This window comes from Macaca mulatta, chromosome 13 (assembly GCF_049350105.2).
Source record: "Macaca mulatta isolate MMU2019108-1 chromosome 13, T2T-MMU8v2.0, whole genome shotgun sequence".
Classification (NCBI taxonomy): domain Eukaryota; kingdom Metazoa; phylum Chordata; class Mammalia; order Primates; family Cercopithecidae; genus Macaca; species Macaca mulatta.
The window spans coordinates 87,692,440-87,710,442 of NC_133418.1; the positions used below are offsets into that span (position 1 = coordinate 87,692,440).

Below are 18,003 nucleotides of genomic sequence, written 5' to 3' on the forward strand. Positions count from 1 at the left end.
AACTGTTATACTACCAGAAGGCTTTAAAAAGTTAAAAACCTAATATCAAACTTTCTAGGTGTGAAGATATAAAGTATTACCTGACTCTAGCCCCTTAATTATAAAAACTTTAACATCTCTGAGAGGAGCGAACTATGGATGTTTTCATCTTTCAAAAATTCTCCCAAGTCTTTGAAAAAAGAAAACAAATACAGGAATATAGAATAAGAACGACTAGGAGTGACCCAAGGCTGGGCAGCATCTGAAAAGCAAGTCCTCCGTCTTCCTTTATTTTAGTGCAGGGGTATCTAATCTAGCCACATTGGAAGAACTGTCTTGCACCAAACATAAAATACACCAACACTAATGATAGCTAATGAGCTTAAAAAAAAATTGCCAAACAAAATCTCATAATGTTTTAAGAAAGCTTACAAATTTGTGTTGGGCCACATTCAAAGCCTCCATGACATGCCATGTAGTGTGGATAGAATGCTACTCCTGTTAAGCAGAAGCAGCAATAAAAAGCAACAGTTCATCACTCCGCCAATGAACTTCTGATACAGTTAAGCCGTAAATTCAAGACATATGGCAAGTATTCCTTTCCTTTAATCTCCCTTGTAAATCTGTGTTGCTAATTTAATAATCTCCCTTGTAAATCTGTGTTGCTAATTTAATAATTCTCTAAGTCCGTGTTTCCAGTATTAACACAAAGCTTCTAAAAACCAAAAAATGAAAACACATAATACAGAACTGAAACTTGCCATTTGTCTGAAAATTATTCCTCCTGGGGTGGGGGGTGTACCTCTGCCTCCCGGGTTCAAGAGATGTGTGTGTGTGTGTACCTCTGCCTCCCGGGTTCAAGAGATTGTCCTGCCTCAGCCTCCTGAGTAGCTGGGATTACAGGCGCCCACCACCACGATTTTTAGTAGAGACGGGGTTTCACCATGTTGGCCAGGCTGGTCTCCAACTCATATTTGAACTACATGTCAAGGTTTACTGTTTCTTGCTGTGACCTTTATAATTTTTTTAAAAATTAACAGATGCACAATGTAAAAAATTTAAATACCCAGCCACTCCCTGCCCCTCAAACTCACTTCCAAATTGGGAAAATTGTGCATTCATTCCTTAACTTTGTATGCAAGTACATATCACAGAAAACCAGTGTACACTAGGCTATTCGTTTCTATGAAATTACTTGTAGATAGCTTTTCTCCTTCAACAAAAATGGAATCAACTATAAAAACTCTTGCATCCTACTTTTTTTCACTTACTAAATCTTAGAGAGTTTTCTATGTCAGAACATACTGCTGTAGCTCATTTTTAAAAATAACATATATTTTATCAGTTTCCTATGAATAGCCATTTAGTCTGTTTCCAGTTTTTATTAAACCAATCACTGCCCATGTTTACTTTTTTTTTGAGAGGGAGTTTCGCTATTGTTGCTCAGGCTGGAGTGCAGTGGCACCATCTCAGCGCACCACAACCTCCACCTCCCAGGTTCAAGTGATTCTCCTGCCTCAGCCTCCCTGAGTAAACTGGGATTACAAGCATGTACCACCATGCCCGGCTAGTTTTGTATTTTTAGTAGAGACGGGATTTCTCCATTTTGGTCAGGCTGGTCTCAAACTGCTGACCTCAGGTGATATGCCCACCTCAGCCTCCCAAAGTGCTGGGATTATAGGCATGAGCCACTGCGCCCGGCCCCATGTTTACTTTTTAAAATAAAATAGAAATATGGCAACTAGCTTTATAAGTTAAAGGAAACTCAGTCTCACAATAACTTATTAGCTTGAGCAGACATTTGCACGAAAGCCAGTCACAACCCTAAAAGTTCTATAATTTTGGTTGTATTATATATAAAATGGACTGTTCTTGCTGTGAAAAGATAAAATACTTTCACTTTTGTTACCTGCAGTGTATGAAATGTGTTTCCTTTATTTTGATTTCTTGGGCCGACTGAAGGGGAAAATGTCCAAGCTGAAATATCACTGCCAAGCAAGTTCACTAAACCCAGCTACAAGGGATGCAAAGGGTTTTGACTGACGTGCATTCCTCTGATGTCTTCCACCTTCAAGTCTCTCATGAGGTAGCAAGGCAAAAAAGTTAAATCTCTCTCCCATCTTCTTTGGATTCATTAACATATCATATCCTTGAAGTAACTGCTGCCTCACTGATGGCTCATTTGATTTATCTAAAAGAACCTGAAAGGAAAAAAATTCTTAGCAAAATTAACCAGAAGACAGAATTCCTAGTTACATGCAGCAATACTAATGACTCTCAAATATTCCAATAAAGCACCGCTCAAAACGTGACTTCTGATTACCTGCCTGAGAATCATAGCATACTTATTAAAAATGTAGGTTGGTGTGAAACATAAGGATTTGCATTTTTAACAAATATCCCAGGGGGTTTGATCTACAGTAAGGTTTAGGTGTCCTCGGAAGAACAGTTAGAAAATTCATACCCATAAACGCAGTTTTCTTAACAAAAACACTATTTGGGAGTCTTAATGCTACCTCACATGGAGATGCATGAAACTTACCAGACTAGTTACTAAATCCTATACTACCTGAAAAGGCTGGAATACCAAGGATTGGCTAACTGTAAGAGCATTAAGGCCAGGTGAACATACGATTTAATTTTTGCAATACTATGAAATTAAAGTACTTAATAACAGTGAAATAAAATAAACCTTACCTTCAGCCGGACATCAATACCCATATTTTTTAAAAATGTGTGTTGTTTTATTGGGCCCAGAGAGGCTACTTTTCCCTGTGCCATTCTTCGTAAATAACTGAAGTCCACATCAGCTGTTAGATCTGCTGTTCCTGGGGCAATTAAGACATCATGAAGCTTGTGGCCACAAAACCCCTTGAACATAAAGAAATCAGATTTTTGCCCTTTTATGGTTATTAAGATTAAAGAGATGCTATCATATTAAAGTTATTTAATATTTACATTAATGCTTGAGGTGATGGAATAGAGCTTTCATTAATTCTCTTAGGGAACACCTAGGCAGTGTTTTACGAAGTATATGCATCAACCATGTGTCAGAATCACCTGAGATACACCACAAACTACTACACAGCCATTAAAAATCAGATCATGTCCTTTTCAGCAACATAGACATAGCTGGAGGCCATTATCCTCAGTGAATTAATGCAGGGACAAAACCAAATACCACACGTACATCTCACTTCTCTCAGTAAGAGCTAATTGGGTACACGTGAACATACCAATGGGAACAAACCCTGCTGGCTACTAGAGGGGCGAAAGAAGGAGGGGAACAAGGGCTGAAAATCTACCTACTGAGTACTATGCTTGCCACCTGGGCGACAGGCTCATTTGTACCCCAAACCTCAGAGTCAATGCAATATACCCATGTAACAAATAACAAACCTGCCTCATGTACCCCCTAAATCTAAAATAAAAGTTGAAATTACTTTAAAAAAAAAAAATCACCTGAGAATATATTACTGACTCTAACCAGACCTGGTCAGTCAGAATCCTGGAGGTGAGGCTAGAGAATGAGTATTTTTATCAAACTCTCCAGGTTATTTTTAGACATAATAAAGTTAGAAATTAAGAACCACAGACCTAGAAAATGACTAAGAGCATTTAGTTAAATGGTTTTCAATTAAAGTATATTGAACAGAATTGATCATATTCAAAGATCATTAAGAAAGGATGTTTAGGAACAGTGTAAAAGAAGACATCTGGAAAGGGAAAAAATGTTGAAAATATAATGGAAAAAGCTAGAATGATTACAGTAGGTAGTTTAAATCTGCAAAGAAGTACCAAAATTTTTCTTGAACGAAGGAGGGTACAGATAGAAAGGTTTAAGAATGTGAAGAAAATCTTTCCATTTGTATTATTCTGCAAATTTGTATTATTTGGATTTGTAAACGTAGGTTCTACAACCAAGGAAGAACGTAAACAGTTCAGATCCTGTTAAAGGAGGGCTGGACAGTAGACTCAGTGTTAGGAGTAAGAACTAGGGTTAAGGGGAATTACAATAATATGAATTAATGTTAACTATAAAATAATGTAATACAATAATACCAGGCACTGTAGAAATCAAAGCTCTTCAATGAGCTTCAGATCTAACACTAAAAGTCTAATAAATCATGTTACTGAATTATACATACTCTGAAGGTATCTGTCTTTGTTCCATCATGACCATAATCAGCAACCAGTGCAGCACCTCCAGTTAATGCAATGCGTTGAGAAAGTTCCTCAATGATAACACCAGCATCAGGACACACTTCAACATGATCCCTTGTTTCATCATGCTGGTAAAGGGATCATTACAAAAGTCAAAATGCATCATTCAAAAGACTTACTTCCATACGGTTTTTCAGGTTTTTCCTCAATGAGCATTTCTTAGTTTTAATAAATTTTCTTAATATGAGTATGTTCTCTACACTCAACTTTTCACCTGACTCCCTTATTTATACAAAACTCCTTAGTTCTTTGATGCTATCCACTTGATTTATGAAGACATTTTAATCTCTTTTACAAAAAGACAAATGCCCTCCCAATCCCCCCATATGGCCTAGAGCATTATCATTTTATTTAATGTAAAATACTTTTATATCACAAATCATATAAATATATTCCTCTAGGTTGAAAGCATGGGAAAGGAATTTTTGTCTGCCTAGGACATAGTCAATGAAAATATTGTGTTGAAAGAACAAATCATATAAATCCAGTAACACAAAGCAGACCCTATTAGACAAGTATATTATCATGCCCTCTGTTGTGCCAGAAAGTATCCCAATGATATGCCCTACATCAAGAAACATCAGCTTATAAACTAGTGCCAATGTATTGAAACCATTATTACCCCAAGATGTTCACTTATTAACTAAGGGGCCACAATAAGTGTGTACTAGCTTAAAAAACGAAATGACACTAAGTATTAGTACTTGCCAACCTGACTAGTATATATGAAATTTCACTACTTCCTGATCTGATTGAAAATGTGGTATTTCTTTCCCTTTATTATGAAAACATACATTAACTTGTGCTCCTCCCTAACACATTATAGAAATGCAGTAATGACCTGCCCTGATGTCTGCCTACGGTAACAGGCATAGAGTCAGATGGAGTTGAATCTCAGCTCTTCCTATGCTTACTGGTAGACAAGTTACTTAAACTTTTTGAGCTGCTTTCTTCCTTATAGATATTGTAGGTTTGTTGTGAGGATTAAATATAATAAACCATTGAGCCAATTGTGCAATGAAATTACTGTGGCTTAACTATAAAAACCATGAAGTCAGCCTCATCAGGCATCAGTGGACACGCTGATCATGCTGACATTCTTACTATCTTAGGCTACTCTTCAAGGTGACATGTATTACCATTCATCTCATTCAAGCAAAAGGGAAAATTCACTCCCTCCCTCCTAAGTGAATACTAATTAGGTCAATAACTTAATGAACTCCCAGGACCAGGAGGTTAGTTCTTGGTGGTTTTATGAATGTGTCATTCAGGTAGGTTGCCATAATATGAAAAAACCGTTGTTCACAAGTGTTCCGTCTGACATTTAAATTTATACTTAACAAAGAAAACTTAATTCATACATTTAAGTATAAAAGCTCTTGTGCTTTTAAAACTGATAATTTCTGAGTAGGAAGTTCTCAGTTAAGGTCCAGGAACTAAAAATCATCTTCTGAGTTGGAAAAGGACGGAAAAAAAAGAAGCAATCTGAAGCCTGGACGTTCCTGAGAAGTACAGGGATTTTTTGTACCTTTAAACAAGCCAAGATAGACAGGCTCTTGCGATGATTCCTTGAGATCAACAGAAAGCAGTAGTAATTCTACCATTCTGGCAGAATCAAATTGAGATCTGCGTGGAAGCATGGGATAAAAGCCATGCTCTAGCCCAAAGAAAGATAATAGAACCTACCTAATACAGGGCTTTGAGAATTAAATGCAAAAACAGAGTAACACAAAGTACTCAACAAACGTTAGCTGTTATTGTTAATTAATTTACTATAGTCTGTACTACATTGTTTTCACAGATGTAAACTCTTCCTGTGGACAATACCATTACCATTTGACATGAAACTGAGGTAAACAGTGAAAGTAAGAGACTTGGCTGAGTAAGCGGTTACTAACTTTCTCTTACTACATCACATTAAGGTCACAGATTTAAGAAATGATTTTAACCCATGCTCCTGCCTCTAGCTCCTCTGCACATTCACTGTCAATAAAAAGCACCTCCTATGCTATTAGCAACTCTTCCTGTAAAGGAACTCTAAAGTAGTGACTCAGAAAATAAGACTTTGAAGATTCTGTGAGCAATAAAAGAAACTTAAAAGAGCATATTCTTACTTGTATGAAGGCTTCTGCTGGGGTGGCAGAAGGTGCCAAAACAAACCTCAGTTTATCAGAAACCTGTGGATCAATGTCAATGAATACTTCTCGCCATCCCTGTGGTGTCTTCTAAACACAAAATAACACATAAAAACAAATGTTTGCAAGTCTGTTCTCTACATTGCTTCTACCAAAAATAGCTTTTTCTCCTCTTACCATAAGTAACTAACATTTACAGGGCACTCACTATTTAAAATTACTTTAATGCATTACTTCATTGCCTTTGAACAATGAGTAGACTGATCGATGCAAAAGAAACAATAACAGAGATGAGGCTGTGGAAGATAAAATCAGCAGCTTGCAAAGTACCCAAAAAACGGAAATAGACTCAGGAGGAATAGCCAGAAGCTTCACTAACACATTACCACAGAATCATGAGAGCTGCTCTTCTCCATACAAATTACCAGGACACATACATTATCACCGAATCTTAAATCTCCTCAAAGAATGAAGAAAAGTTTTATTTTATTTTTTTTTTTTTTGAGACAAGGTCTCGCTTTGTCGCCCAGGCTGGAGTGCAGTGGTGCATCTCAGCTCATTGCAAGCTCTGCCTCCTGGGTTCAAGCGATTCTCATGTCTCAGCCTCCCGAGTAGCTGGGAAGTACAGGCACCTGCCACCAAGCCCAGATAATTTTTGTATTTATAGTAGACACAGGGCTTCGTCATGTTGCCCAGGCTGGCCTTGAATTCCTGACCTCAAGCGATTCACCCACCTCGGCCTCCCAAAGTGCTGAGATTCAGGTGGAAGCCAGCATGCCTGGCCCCAAAAATGTTAATCTATAATTTTTTTTTAATGTGCCAAGGTTGGCTGGGTGCAGTGGCACACACCTGTAGTCCCAGCTCCTTGGGATGCTGAAGCAGGACGAACACTTGAGCCCTGGAGTTCAAGACCAGCCTGGGCAACATAGCAATATGCTCTCTCTTTAAAAAAAAAAAATTTGCTCAAGTAAATCCTTCATTGCACCACAGCCAGTTACCATCTTACCATTTTTCATTCCCTTACTTCTTCAAATCAGAAGAATTAAGAATTCTTAATAATTATCCCAGGAGAACTACAAATTCTCATTAACATTTCATTTTTGCTTTCCAATTATTTATGTGTATCAAAATTCCAAATAATAGTTAAAAATAACCTCAAGGAGTAAAATTTGTATACTGAATAAACACCATAAACATTGGCAACACAACACCTTTTGTATTCAATTATAGACATGACTTTTTCCCCCCTCAATACCTGAAATTTATGCACAGGAAGAACATCAAAAAATTCATGTGCAAGATAAAAGCTGTATCCTATTTAAAAAGAAGAAAAGAATTAATGTTTCCACATTTTACAGGAATTAATTCTTTTGAACATTAACTGTAAAAAAGAAAATGCCTACTTCCTCCATAATCATCACCACCACAGAATCCTACCTCTTCATGGAAAACTTACACTGCAGAACACGTAAAAGAACAGTTACTACCACTCTTACTTTACATATAAATGGGGTCAGAAAATGGAAATACCTGAAATAGCAGTTACATCTTTTATCCATCACTAGGCTCGAAGGAAATTAGAAGTCAGATTTGTTAGCTGGAAGGGAATTTGCTTTCATAAAATCGGGTTTCTCAGCCTGAGAAGGCTGAGGCCGGGAACGGCTTGAGATGCCTTGCCCAAGATCGTACCCCCATTTTAGCTTTGAGTCAAGATTCATCAGTATTCCTGACTAGTACACGGATGTTCCCCCACACCTTGCTTGTCTTTAGGAAGTAAGGATTTTCAAAAGATTCCATAACTGAACTAAACCCACCTACTAACACTGCTTCCATCAGCCCCGGCCGCCTCGGGCTGCTCCATCATCGGAGCTATCCTAGCTATAGGGAAATACTCAAAAGTACAACGGAGATTTACATTTTGTTTGGGTTCTACAAAACTACATGAAATAAACTACTACTTAAAGTCAGGCAACTTTATGTTCTATTATGATGCTCTTTTCTAGAAAAAAGTAGGCTACTCTCTATGGATAAGGGACTTGGTAGCAGTAACTCATAATCTGTTCTATTGCTGTAAAAAGTTACAGTCCCATCACTACTGTAAGGGTTGTGATCAAAATTCTTTCATTAATCCACGTAAAGGTAATTACCTTTTGGAACATCGTGCAGATGTCGGTACCAGGAAATTGGAATCCCAGACTTAGTGACACCTTTCATATACACTGGGGATCCAGCATTTCGCTCTAACGGGACCTTCTCTTCAGTCAGTGTCAATGCTTGAATCTCACTTAATTTTTGGCTTACCTCTACCAGATGTACTGAAATGTCACAGTTTTTCAGCACAGATCCAAGTTGAGTGAACACCTAAATACCAAAAGAAGAAAAAAAAACACAATGTGTTAAGTAGGTTTAGTTTCCTAATCATTCACATCAATGATTTAGTCATGTCACAATAGAAGTAATACTTCAGAGAGGTGTGTTCCTTACCCAAGCCACTCTCCAGCAGTCTGTAAGAATCATAACCTATTAGTTATTAAGCATAATTTAAATAAGAAATGAACCATGCACAATTTGGTTTCCTAATGATAAATTATGATTAACAAATGAAAATAAAAGACTTGGCATCTGATAAATTATGATTAACAAATGAAAATAAAAGATTTGGCATCTGATAAAAATGATTCAGATTATGGAGTCTAAAAAAAGACCAAGGAAATAAAATGGGGAGAGCCTTGCTTTGATAATGTCTCTAGGTCTAGGAAATAATCTCATCTTTGAGATGATGATAACTCTAACCTCAAAGAACCAAATCTGAAAGACAACGACTGCTTAACTCAGGGGTCTGCCACATTTTCAATCTATATTTAGCTATATATTTTTTCACTGTTGTAAACATCAAGGGAAAAATGAAAATACTAATATTTTACCAATCTTTTAAGGCTAAAAATTCAATAGTAAAAGCATAAAGTATATCAACATTATTTTTCATTTGAATTTAATTTTTACTGGTGATCTGCCTCCAATTAATACTTTTGAGATATGAATATGCATATCCAGACTGATAATATGAACAAGATGATTTTTCCAAATTTAGTTTTGAGATCAAAATACAAATGGAAAAACATCACAGGCGAAATTCCTTCAGAAGGTAACATCGAAAATAAAACAGGTCTGATACTTCTCTGGCTATTTGCTTTACAACCCTTTAAATTCTTTGGCTTTTTAGGAGTTCTTATGACTCAGTCTGGAAAAGCATCCTTCATACATTTTAAGGGCTCTGGAATTGACTTTTAAAGTACTTGAACATGAAAATATGATTTGAGGTCCTTATTAAATATTTGATATTCAAATGACCTTGCTGAAAAACATAAAATAGAGCCCTGGACATTTAAATTCATGATTTTGTTTTCTTTCTTCACCCAAATAACCAAGATTCTCATTTGTCATATGTTTATATATTTTTTAAATCCTTCAATTTCTAATTTAAAGCAAAAACCATAAAGCATCAAGAAATTTAAATTTATATTGAGTATGTGTTGGTGTTTCTTTTTTTTTTTTTTTGAGACAGGGTCCCACTTTGTCACTCAGAGGCATGATCACAGCTCACTGCAGCCTCAACCTCCTGGGCTCGAGCAATCCTCCCACCTTAGCCCCCCGACTTCTTCGACCACAGATGCGTGCTACCACGCCTGGCTAATTTTTGTACTTTTTGTAGAGATGGAGTTTCACCCTGTTACCCAGGCTGATCGTGAACTTTGGGAGCCTTGGACTCCCAAAGTGCTGGGATTACAGGCATGGGCCACTGCACCCAGCTATGTTTGTTTTTTTTTACATTGAATTGCCAGGTACATAAAAAATACACTCAAAAAGACTATTGAGTTCTGAAATACTAGAAACTACAAAAGTTTAATAAACACTCTTACTTATCAGGTACTATAAACAACTGTCCTCCTTTTTAATGGTTTTATAAAATAGTACATAGACTGATAGCAAGAATGATACAGGAGAGAATAGCCACCATCTGGTTAAAGAAATGGGACATGACCTTCTCTCTAAAGCCCCTGTGGACTCCCTGTACCCTCAGAAGTCGCCACCATTCTGAATCTTCAGTTAATAATACCCTGACTTTTCTTTATAAATGTTGCTAAATATATTTTTATCACCAAATATATATTGTTTAATGTTGACTATTTTTTGGATTTTATATAATCATATGATATGAACTCTTTTGCAAACTGCTACTTTCACACGTCTTGTTTCATGTTGAATACTGTTATATTCCGCTGTGATTTCACGCATTCTTGCAATACTTCGTATTCCACTGTATGACTGTACCACAATTAATTGATTCATTTACCCACCTGATAGGCATTTGTGCTGTTTCAGTTTTCTGCTCTTTTATTCAATGCTGCTATCTTCTTGTATGTGTCTCCTGGTACACATACACACTAGTTTCTCTAGGGTAAATCACTAGCAGTAAAATTGCTGGGTCATACAATATCAGCAACTTTGATGTTAACAGATAACGGCCAATAGCTTTTCGAAATGGTTGTACAAGGCTGGGTGCGGTGGCTAACGCCTGTAATCCCAGCGTTCTGGGAGGCCAAGGCAGGTGGGCCACTTGAAGCCAAGAGTTCAAGATCAGCCTGGCCAGCATGGTAAAACCCCTTCTCTACTAAAATACAAAAATTAGCCGGGTGTGGTGGTCCACGTCTATTATCCCAGCTACTCAGGAGGCTGAGGCACAAGAATCACTTGAACCTGGGAGGCCGAGGTTGCAGTGAGCCAAGATCGTACCACTGCACTCCAGCCTGAGAGACAAACCAAGGCTCCGTCTCAAACAAAATAAAAAAAGGATGTACTAAATTATACTCTTACAAGCAGTATATGACAGTTCCCATTGTTCCACATATCTGCATCTGCACAATACTTGGTGTTGACAGACTATTAGCTTTCTTTCTAATCTGGCGAGGGTTACAGTGGTATCTCGTTGTGATTTTAATTTTCATCTCCCTGACTACCAGTAAGACTAATATTTTTGTTTTGCTTTTTTAGTCGTTTGTATTTTCCTCTTTTATGAATGGACTTGTTCACATCTTTGGCGTGATTTTTCTCAAGTTATCTGTCTTCTTATTGACTTAAGGGAGTTCTTTAAATATTCTAACTACTAGTTCTCTGTTGGTTACATGTCACAAATAACTTCTCCCACTCTGTGGTTTGTCTAATCACTCTCCTAATGGGGTCTTTGAAGAACAAAAAGTTGCTAGTTTATTTGTAGAGCAAGAAGTTCTTAATTTAAATGTAAGAAATGAAATTATTAATCTTTTTCTTTACATCTTCTTTTTTTTTTTTTTTTAAATATAAAAAGAGACGAAGTCTTGCTTTGTTGGCCAGGTTGGTCTTGAACTCTTGGCCTCAAACAATCCTCCCACCTTGGTCTCCCAAAGTGCTAGGACTACATGCATGAGCCACTGTGCCCATCCTAAACTTTTTTTTCTTTTTTTTTGAGACAGAGTCTCGCTCTGTCACCAGGCTGGAGTGCAATGGCACGATCTCGGCTCACTGCAACCTCTGCCTCCTGGGTTCAAGCGATTCTCCCGCCTCAGCCTCCTGAGTAGCTGGATTACAGGTACGCGCCACCACGCATAGCTAATTTTTGTACTTTTAGCAGAGACTGGGTTTCACCATGTTGGTCAGGCTGGTCTCAAACTCCTGACCTCTTGATCTGCCCACCTTGCCCTCCCAAAGTGCTAGGATTACAGGTACGAGCTACCACGCCTGGCCTAAACTTTTTATATAATTAAAAACTTTGCTTCCTGAGAAAACAAATACACTTTCCCATAATGTCTTCTAAATGTTTCCTATTTTTAGCTTTCATATTCTTCTCCCCCTCGCCTCCATTTTTTAAGCTTACAGACAACAGTAATGACTGATTACATTATTCTGACATTATATTTTAGCTGAGAAATATGAGATTAAGGAACTGAAAACCAATGAAATCAACGCGGTTTGCACACTCAGAAGTACTAAAATTCACTTACATGAAACTTAAAGACATTCTTTTATTACCTACCCTCAAAATATCTCCCACGAGGGTTCCCCTACCTGGGCCCAGTTCCACCAGCTGGAAAGCTGTGCTTTTTCCAGTGGCCATCCATTCACTAATGAACCATATCCCTAGTAGCTGTGACAAGGAAAACAAAAAAAACACATATTAAGGTACCATAAAGTATAAAAGTATACCACAATATAAAATTCCACATAAATAGGCACTATATGCCAAAAAGCAAAATGTGTACAGCCATATGTATGTTATTTAATACATACATACATGTACACATAGGAACTTCCTGGGACTATAACATATACCATTTAGGAAGATTAACAGGAAAAAAAAAGGCAGCCTCTGCTATAAAAGGTCCCATGACATAGATAACAGGATATCACTACCAGAAAAGTATTACTATTTGAAAGCAAATAAACAGATGAAATGTGATTATGCCATTTCTTCATATTCATATGATTTAAACAATTACATGACTCTGATAATAACCTAATATTTTTCAATACCCACATTCTACTTCCTCTTATACACTATTTCCTATTTCTAAATTCATAGAAAGTACTTAGTGGAAATGAACTAGAATTCTGTTTATTAAAGGAAGATTTGGCCGGGTGTGGTGGCTCATGCCTGTAATCCCAGCACTTCAGGAGGCCAAGGCGGGTGGATCACCTGAGATCGGGAGTTCGAGGCCAGCCTGACCAACATGGAGAAACCCCGTCTCTACTAAAAATACAAAATTAGCCAGGAGTGGTGGCACATGCCTGTAATCCCAGCTACTCAGGAGGCTGAGGCAGGAGAATCGCTTGAACCCGGGAAGCGGAGGTTGCAATGAGCCAAGATCGCACCATTGCACTCCAGCCTGGGCAATAAGAGCAAAACTCTGGCTATAGAGTTTTAGATAAACAAAAGAAGACTTTTACAGTAACTATGGTTAAAATCATGACTGGCAGCTTTAGAGTTTATCTTAATTCCACTGATTCTTCAATGCTCTTTTTTATCTTTTCTCTCTTCCTTCCTGGGCACTCTACCTCTTTCCTCGCCTTTCCTTTTGTCTCTCTTCCTTCTTCCATTCTCTTATTTCATCTGATTCTCCTTTTTCTGTCCTCTTTATGACCCCCTCCCTTCCTTCTCTTTCTCTTTGTCCCTCTTATCTCTCCATTTCCCTTCCTACAGTGGAGTATAAACTTTTCAAATACTCTACCATTTTCCTCCCCTCTACTGCCTCTCTATTGCCTCAGTACATCAACTACTATAAAGTTAAAACTTTTGATGAATCACAAAAGAAGCTGTAGAACACTACTACAGAACAATACATTTGATCTGTACAAACAAACATTTGATCTGTTCTCAAATGTTTATATTAGCTTCATTCATACTTTACATTGGACATTACCTCCCCAAAGATCTGACTTATTTCAGGTGAAGTAATGAAATCTCCTTGTTTGCCTAGCATGTCACGGTACACATAATAACCCTGAGTAAAAAGAGAAAATGGAGAAACAAAATTAATTTTCAAATAAGCCTTTTAAAATACCCCTCCAAAATCTTAAATAATGTAAAAGTGAAATAATTATTTAGTAAGAAAGCTCTCCTCTAAACAAGCAAGGGAAACGTGGTGTCTTTATCCAAATTTTAGAAAGTAGCAGTCATTTTACAAAACTGGTAGAAAAACAATTACACCTTGACCATAAATGCAGAAGTCATGTAACATCCACCTCTGCATGCCAGACCCTTCCTCCCCTCCCAGCTCCCACAGCCGACACAGCAAGACCCCGCCTACTCCTCCAGCCTCCTCTCCGAATTCTAACACTTTCCGTCTCACATATGGGCCCTGCCTGCTGGTGATGATCTGTTTCTTGATCTGGGTGCTGGTTACATGGGAGCATTTCCTTTGGGAAAATTCATGGAGCTGTAAACTTGTGATTTATGAACTTTTCTGTATGACTATTGCATCTCCAGAAAAAGGTGAGTTTTTTTTGTTTTTGTTTTTGTTTTTAGTCTTGCTTGTCCAGATATCCATGCCATCGCAAATCCTTACCCTTCTCCCTTTTCATCTCTCCCTGGCAGTCTTATACTCATCCTCTGAATCTGCTCATACACCACCTAGCTGACCTCCTCCAGCCCTCCAACCTAACACCAAATCCAGTACCACCTTTTCTGAGCTTATTTGTCTATGTTTTTCACCACAAAGTCTAGTTGTTTGCAGAAGAACATGCCTTATCTATCTTCATATCCCAGGTTTTAATATGATGCCTAACCTTCAAGAAACACTCAAGAATTGTGTTAAAAATGTCCTAGGCTTCTGAAGCTCCTATTCTACCACCTTACTTCAGATGACATGGGCCCCAGTCTCACTGCAGAATTTAAAAATGTTATAGAATACAACTGCCTCAGCTTCCCAACCCCACCTTGGCCTCCACCTAATCCCATTTGTTTCTGGGGACTCAAGAATGAAACACATTCCGCTTCTCCCCTTCTCCAAACCTAATCCCTCCGCCTGTGCTCCGGATTGCCATTCCTCATACAACTCCCCTGGGTCCATTTAGCCGTCCCCCTCTCTCTTCCACCTTCAACTTTCCCCTTTCAGCATTCAAAATAAATCAACTCACTCCCATCTTTAAAAAAAATTTCTCACACCATACAACATCTCTCCTTCTAGGCTTTCTAGTTCCATTCATAAAGAAACATGATAGGGGTATTTGCCCTTTTTTGTGTTATGAACCACTGTGGTAGTCCAGTGAAGCCTATAGACCCCTTCACAGAGTGTTTTTAAACGCACAGAACCACAAAGAAATATCTGAAAAATGTGTATCAAATGTTTTTAAAAATGTGATATATACACTTCTTTACTAGCGTATTTAAAAAAACATAATCAGGCCGGGCACAGTGGCTCACACCTGTAATTCCAGCATTTTGGGAGGCCGAGACAGGCGGATCACATGAGGCCAGGAGTTCAAGACCAGCCTGGCCGACAAGGCAAAACCCCATCTCCACTGAAAATACAAAAAACCTAGCTGGGCATGGAAGCATACACCTGTAATCCCAGCTACTCGGGAGGCTGAGGCACAAGAATCCTTTGAAACTGGTAGGCAGAGGCTGCAGTGAGCCGAGATCGCACTACTGCACTCCAGCCTGGGTGACAGAATGAGACTCTATCTCAAAAAGCAAACAAACAAAAAAGCCCATAATCAAGCGAAAGACCCAATAATTAACAAAATTTTGAAGTAAGGATGAGCATGATGAAATTCTGAGATGCCTGTGATCACTGTATTGTGATAAGGAAATACCAATGATTTCCACAGACGACAAATTCACAAGTATTGCTGATGCTACTGGTTGCTGCGTATGTTCATAATTGAAGAAATGCTAAATTTCAGTTGAAAGTTAGTGAAAATAAAGGTGTAATTTTTTTCCATCCAGGTTCATGAAACCCCTGATTTCTATTAAAGGGTTCCTAGGTTAAGAGCCTCTAAATTTTAGAGTTACCCCAAGTCTCAATGCTGGGAAACCTTCCTTTCTCTCAGTACATTCTCCTTGGTTCCTTGGCTTTCAATATCACCTACATGCTGATGATGAGCAAATGTATATATGCCTGCCCAGTCTTTCTTCTGAACTCCAGGCTCTTTTTTTGTTTTCTTCTTTTTTTGAGACAGAGTCTCACTCTGTTGCCCAGGCTGGAGTGCAATGGCGTGATGTCGGCTCACGGCAACCTCTGCTCCTGGGTTCAAGTGATTCCCCTGCCTCCTGACTAGCGGGGATTACAGGCACCCGCCACCACACCCAATAATTTTTGTATTTTTAGTAGAGAGGGGGTTTCACCATGTTGGTCAGGCTGGTCTCAAACTCCTGACCTCGTGATCCACCCGCCTTGGCCTCCCAAAGTGCTGGGATTACAGGCGTGAGCCACCATGTCCGGCCCTGAACGCCAGACTCTTACAGCCAATTGCCTACTTTCTATCTCCACCTGGATGTCATTGCTAACAAAATATGTATAAAATGCAGCTCCTGGTGTAGGCCCTCTCCCCAGCACTCCTCCAAACCCGGTCCTGTCTGTCTTAATCTCAATAAAAGGTGCCGTCACCACCTAACTGCTCAAGCCAAAACTACGAATCAGCCTTGATTCCTCCGTTGCATCACTCAATCCATCGGCAAATCCTGTCAGTCCTTTTCTAAACCACCCTCTTCTATTTCTAGTACCACCACACTAGTCTAAGCCACCTATCTTGCAGCCTTGCCCACCAGCATTGAAAGAAAGATACCGGCCTTGGGTAAACCTCGACACTGGAGTCACGCCACCATATCCAACAGCAATGGCCAAATCAACCCCAGAATTCCACAGAGGTCATATTTCAACCCAGCAAAAGGTGAAATATTCTAAAATAAAGGACTACAGGCTTTCACCAAATGGCTCTATAGAACAGACAAGGAAACGTGGGTCAGAAAGCTGTGACTGTGCCTAATCTTAGAACAGTGCAGACCCAGACTGCATTCTCAACTGCACATGTGAGAAAACCCAGCACATCTCTCCAGTGCCAGCTGAGGCCACTCCAACAAGGCAACTTTTCAGGCAGTAATTCCTATTTCCAGATGCCTGTTGGAGATTTCCACCTTAGAGTCCTACAACACTTCAGATTCATATACCAGCCTGAACTCTCCATCCTTCCTCCTACATTCCTTCTCCCAGAGCAATAATCCACACCACCTACCATCAGCCAAGTAGGAAAGTCATCCTTCCCGCATCATAAATCCAATCAGCTACATTCTGTCTCCTAAACACCCTTGGACCGTGTCCTCTCCTGTTTATTGGCCCTGCCTCTGATGTGAGCCAGCCCTGCCCAACTGACAGATTATCTGTCCCCAGGTCCTCAGAAATGGCTCTTCCCCTGGCAGGCACCCCCACTGCCTGGGCTGAGGACCTTCGGGCTTCTCCCTCCTGGCTCGCACCTCGCAAATCGGCTAGAGAGGGCCTAGTCCTCGGGCTACCCGACCATACCTTGGCTGGATTAGTCAACACCTCCTTCATGTACTCGGCCACAGTGATGGGACCAGTAGACTTTATTTTGTACATAAGATGCCGCAGCATCGGCGTCACCGGGTTGTTTTCTGCAGGTTCATTCCCGGAGCTGAAGTATTTCCCTCTCCAAATAGAAGGAATGGCTGTGAAAAACACAAATCAAACAAACCCCGTGATAAATCTTAACATTCACGAACGCAAGCCGCCTGAGCGTTTTCAAAGCAGCTTCGTAAACCCTTAACCTCACCCTACCGCAGACCTCGGGCTACTGTGCTTTGCACGCCCCCGGGGCGCAGAGACAGCACGCACTTGCCCACGACTACGCAGCCCTATCGCGTTTGCGCCGGACCCGTTTCCAGCCCAGGGCACCTTCAAGGTGGAAGTGAGCCCCTGAGCCCTTAATTCCCCGGTACCTCAACTGAAGAGCTGAGGAAGGCACCCCACGCGGTTTCCAAGGCAACAGGGCTTCGAGGGGACTGACGCTTACCTGCACGCGCCACGGCACACAGCGGCCCCACACCTGACCTCACCAGAACAGTCATGCTGAAATTCGCAGGCCGGCTCTCTCCGCCAGGAGCTGAGGCTTAGGC

At 39.6% G+C, this 18,003-nt stretch overlaps 1 protein-coding gene across 2 annotated transcripts; it reads right to left on the minus strand.

Annotated features, from left to right (window-relative positions):
* Positions 1-1,879: 1,879 nt before the first annotated feature.
* On the minus strand, positions 1,880-17,999 carry NDUFAF7 (NADH:ubiquinone oxidoreductase complex assembly factor 7). 2 transcript variants are annotated; one of them, XM_015112115.3, is made up of 10 exons: positions 17,901-17,999; positions 17,393-17,556; positions 13,793-13,873; positions 12,409-12,519; positions 8,486-8,699; positions 7,594-7,652; positions 6,318-6,428; positions 4,128-4,271; positions 2,677-2,850; positions 1,880-2,180 (listed from the first exon to the last, which is right to left on the minus strand). In XM_015112115.3, the coding sequence occupies exons 1-10, from the start codon at positions 17,953-17,955 to the stop codon at positions 1,965-1,967; spliced, it is 1,329 nt and encodes a 442-aa protein (XP_014967601.2). In that variant the 5' UTR covers positions 17,956-17,999; the 3' UTR covers positions 1,880-1,964. The 2 variants fall into 2 exon arrangements, with proteins under 2 accessions (XP_014967601.2, XP_077815847.1); XM_077959721.1 differs by lacking the exon at positions 13,793-13,873.
* Between the last annotated feature and the right edge of the window lie 4 nt (positions 18,000-18,003).